The sequence below is a fragment of the Moschus berezovskii genome, chromosome 8, assembly GCF_049115385.1.
Source record: "Moschus berezovskii isolate FMDL1 chromosome 8, NW_MosBer_1.0, whole genome shotgun sequence".
In the NCBI taxonomy this organism is placed as follows: Eukaryota; Metazoa; Chordata; class Mammalia; order Artiodactyla; family Moschidae; genus Moschus; species Moschus berezovskii.
Window position 1 is genome coordinate 99,516,165 of NC_142467.1, and position 2,782 is coordinate 99,518,946.

Consider the following 2,782-nt stretch of genomic DNA (forward strand, 5'->3'; position numbering starts at 1 on the left):
AGCAGAGATAGTTATAGAAAAATTTAATGTTTCAGTTTTTTAAATGGAAGCAATACTCTTGTATGCATATGTCTTTTGGAAATTCTCACTAGTGTAGTATACAGAGGATTGCAAGAATTTTCAGAGCTGTATCATAATAAAAAATTTTTTAATATTTGTGAATTGATTAAATCCAAAGTATGGACACTTATCTGTATGCCCCTACAATTGTTCTGTTTATTCAATACTCTCTTCTTTTTCAAAGGTATCCCCTCTACATGGAACTACAAAATCTAACAGGTGTCTCAGAATTCTTCCTCCTGGGCCTCTCAGATGACCCAGACCTGCAGCCCCTTCTCTTTGGGCTCTTCCTGTCCATGTACCTAGTGGCCATGCTTGGGAACCTACTCATCATCCTGGTCATCAGCTCTGACTCCCACCTCCACACCCCTATGTACTTCTTCCTCTCCAATTTGTCCTTGGCTGACATCAGTATCAGCACCACTACCATCCCCAAGATGCTAGTGAACCTCCAGACACACAGCAAATCCATCACCTATGCAGGCTGTCTAGCACAGGTGACCTTCCTGTCCCTTTTTGCAGGTTTGGAGAGTCTCCTTCTGACAGTGATGGCCTATGACCGGTTGGTGGCCATCTGTCACCCCCTACACTACCTGGTCATCATGAACCCCCGCCTATGTATATTGCTGGTCCTGGCATCATTTGCCGTCAGTCTTTTGACCTCCCTGCTACACTACTTGATGATGTCACAGCTTACCTTCTGTACCAATGTGGAAATTCCTCATTTCCTTTGTGACCCTCCTCAACTTCTCAACCTTGCCTGTTCTGATACCACCACCAATAAAATATTAATTTATTTCATTGGTACCATCATTGGTGGGATTCCACTCTCAGGGATCCTTTACTCTTATATTCGAATTATATCCTCCATTCTGAGAGTCTCTTCATCAGCTGCTAAGTCCAAAGCCTTCTCCACCTGTGGCTCTCACCTGTCTGTTGTTTGCTTATTTTACGGAACAGGCCTTGGGGTGTACCTCAGCTCAGCTGTCTTGTCTTCCCCCAGGAAGGGTGCAGTGCCCTCGGTGATGTACACTGTGGTCACTCCTATGCTGAACCCCTTCATCTACAGCCTAAGGAACAAAGACATTAAGAGTACCCTGTGGAGGATTATCAGCAGAATAGCCTAATCTCAACACCATAGTATCTTATTTTGGTTCATAGGAGTAGAAAATCTAGCAAAACCAAACATACGCAGTGATTCTGTTCTGTGGTCACATAGCTTACATGTACCTATCTGGTCCTCTGTTCTGTTTACACATTTTTTTCCTCTTCAGTTCAGTTCAGTCGCTCAGTCGTGTCTGACTCTTTGCGACCCCATGAATCACAGCATGCCAGGCCTCCCTGTCCATCACCAATTCCCAGAGTTCACTCAAACTCATGTCCATCGAGTCGGTGATGCTATCCAGCCATCTCATTCTCTGTTGTCCCCTTCTCCTCCTGCCCCCAATCCTTCCCAGCATCAGAGTCTTTTCCAATGAGTCAACTCTTCACATGAGGTAGCCAAAGTATTGGAGTTTCAGCTTTAGCATCAGTCCTTCCAATGAACACCCAGGACTGATCTCCTTTAGAATGGACTGGTTGGATCTCCTTGCAGTCCAAGGGACTCTCAAGAGTCTTTTCCAACACTACTATCTCTAATGTAATTGGGAGACTATCTGGATGCCCCAAATCAGTCATCACCCTTCTAGGATTTTGCATGGTGCATCAGTATACCCTTCTTATTTTCATTGCCTATGACCCAGGACTCCTGGTCATAGGTATTCTTGCTCCTATCTTCACAAAATAAACACAGCTCTCTCTTTCTTGTTACATACTGTTTCTATAATTTTCTTATGTTTATTCTCTGTGTGTTAGGTGGATCTAAATATCTTTAAATTACATAAGTGATTCAACGGATTTGTAGATATGAAAGTCACATGTTTTATCTAACTGAAATAAGAAGGAAAAAAAAAAACTTGGAAGTCAGAGCTGAGGAGTAGAGGTCAAACTCCCCTGAGAAGTTGATGAGTCTAGATCATTCCTAATACATTCACTATTCTCCTTTTCTTTCTTCATGAAATTAGCAAATCCTCAGAGTTTAAGAGATCGTAGATGATTAATTATTTTCTAAGTGTATTGAGGTCTCTAGACTGCATCACTTTAGATAGTCAACCTGTGCTTCCCAGCCCTTCAGTTAGCCAGCTCCAGTCCAATGGATTCCATACCTGTGTGTCTCCTCCTCCCAGAGTTTTTGTCTGCACCAAAAAGCCCACACCTGAGGCTGTCTTGCTGCCAGTCCTCACCACAAAGCTTCAGCCCTCATCAAACACCAGGTAAGGGAGGCACAGGTGATCTGCATCCCTCAGTCCTGGTCCAGTGGAGACAAGCACAACCCAGTGAGTGCCAAGTGCAGTGGGAGACACGAATGCAGGAGGGATTGAGTGGGGGGTGGGGGTGGGGTGGGTGTTTTCTCATCACCAAAGCAGAGAACTGATAGGAGAGACAGTAGGAGGGTACCAAAATGCATATATCAGCTCAAAGGCTTATGAAGTTGATGTCGTTTTTAGTGGTGGAGATCCAAGAGCTCATCTAAATTTCTATTTTCCTCCCAAACTGTTTCTATCTTCCTTGGGCATCTTTTCTACCTGATCAGGAAATAGGTCTCTCTAAACTGTCCTTCTTCCTTGGAGAAGGAAATGGCAACCCACTCCAGTATTCTTGCCTGGAGAATCCCAGCTAACTT

At 44.0% G+C, this 2,782-nt stretch overlaps 1 protein-coding gene across 1 annotated transcript; it reads left to right on the forward strand.

The window, feature by feature from the left end:
- The first annotated feature begins 242 nt into the window (after positions 1-242).
- On the forward strand, positions 243-1,187 carry LOC129558413 (olfactory receptor 7E178-like). Its single transcript, XM_055429555.2, has one exon. The coding sequence runs from the start codon at positions 258-260 to the stop codon at positions 1,185-1,187; it is 930 nt and encodes a 309-aa protein (XP_055285530.2). The 5' UTR covers positions 243-257.
- Positions 1,188-2,782: the final 1,595 nt, after the last annotated feature.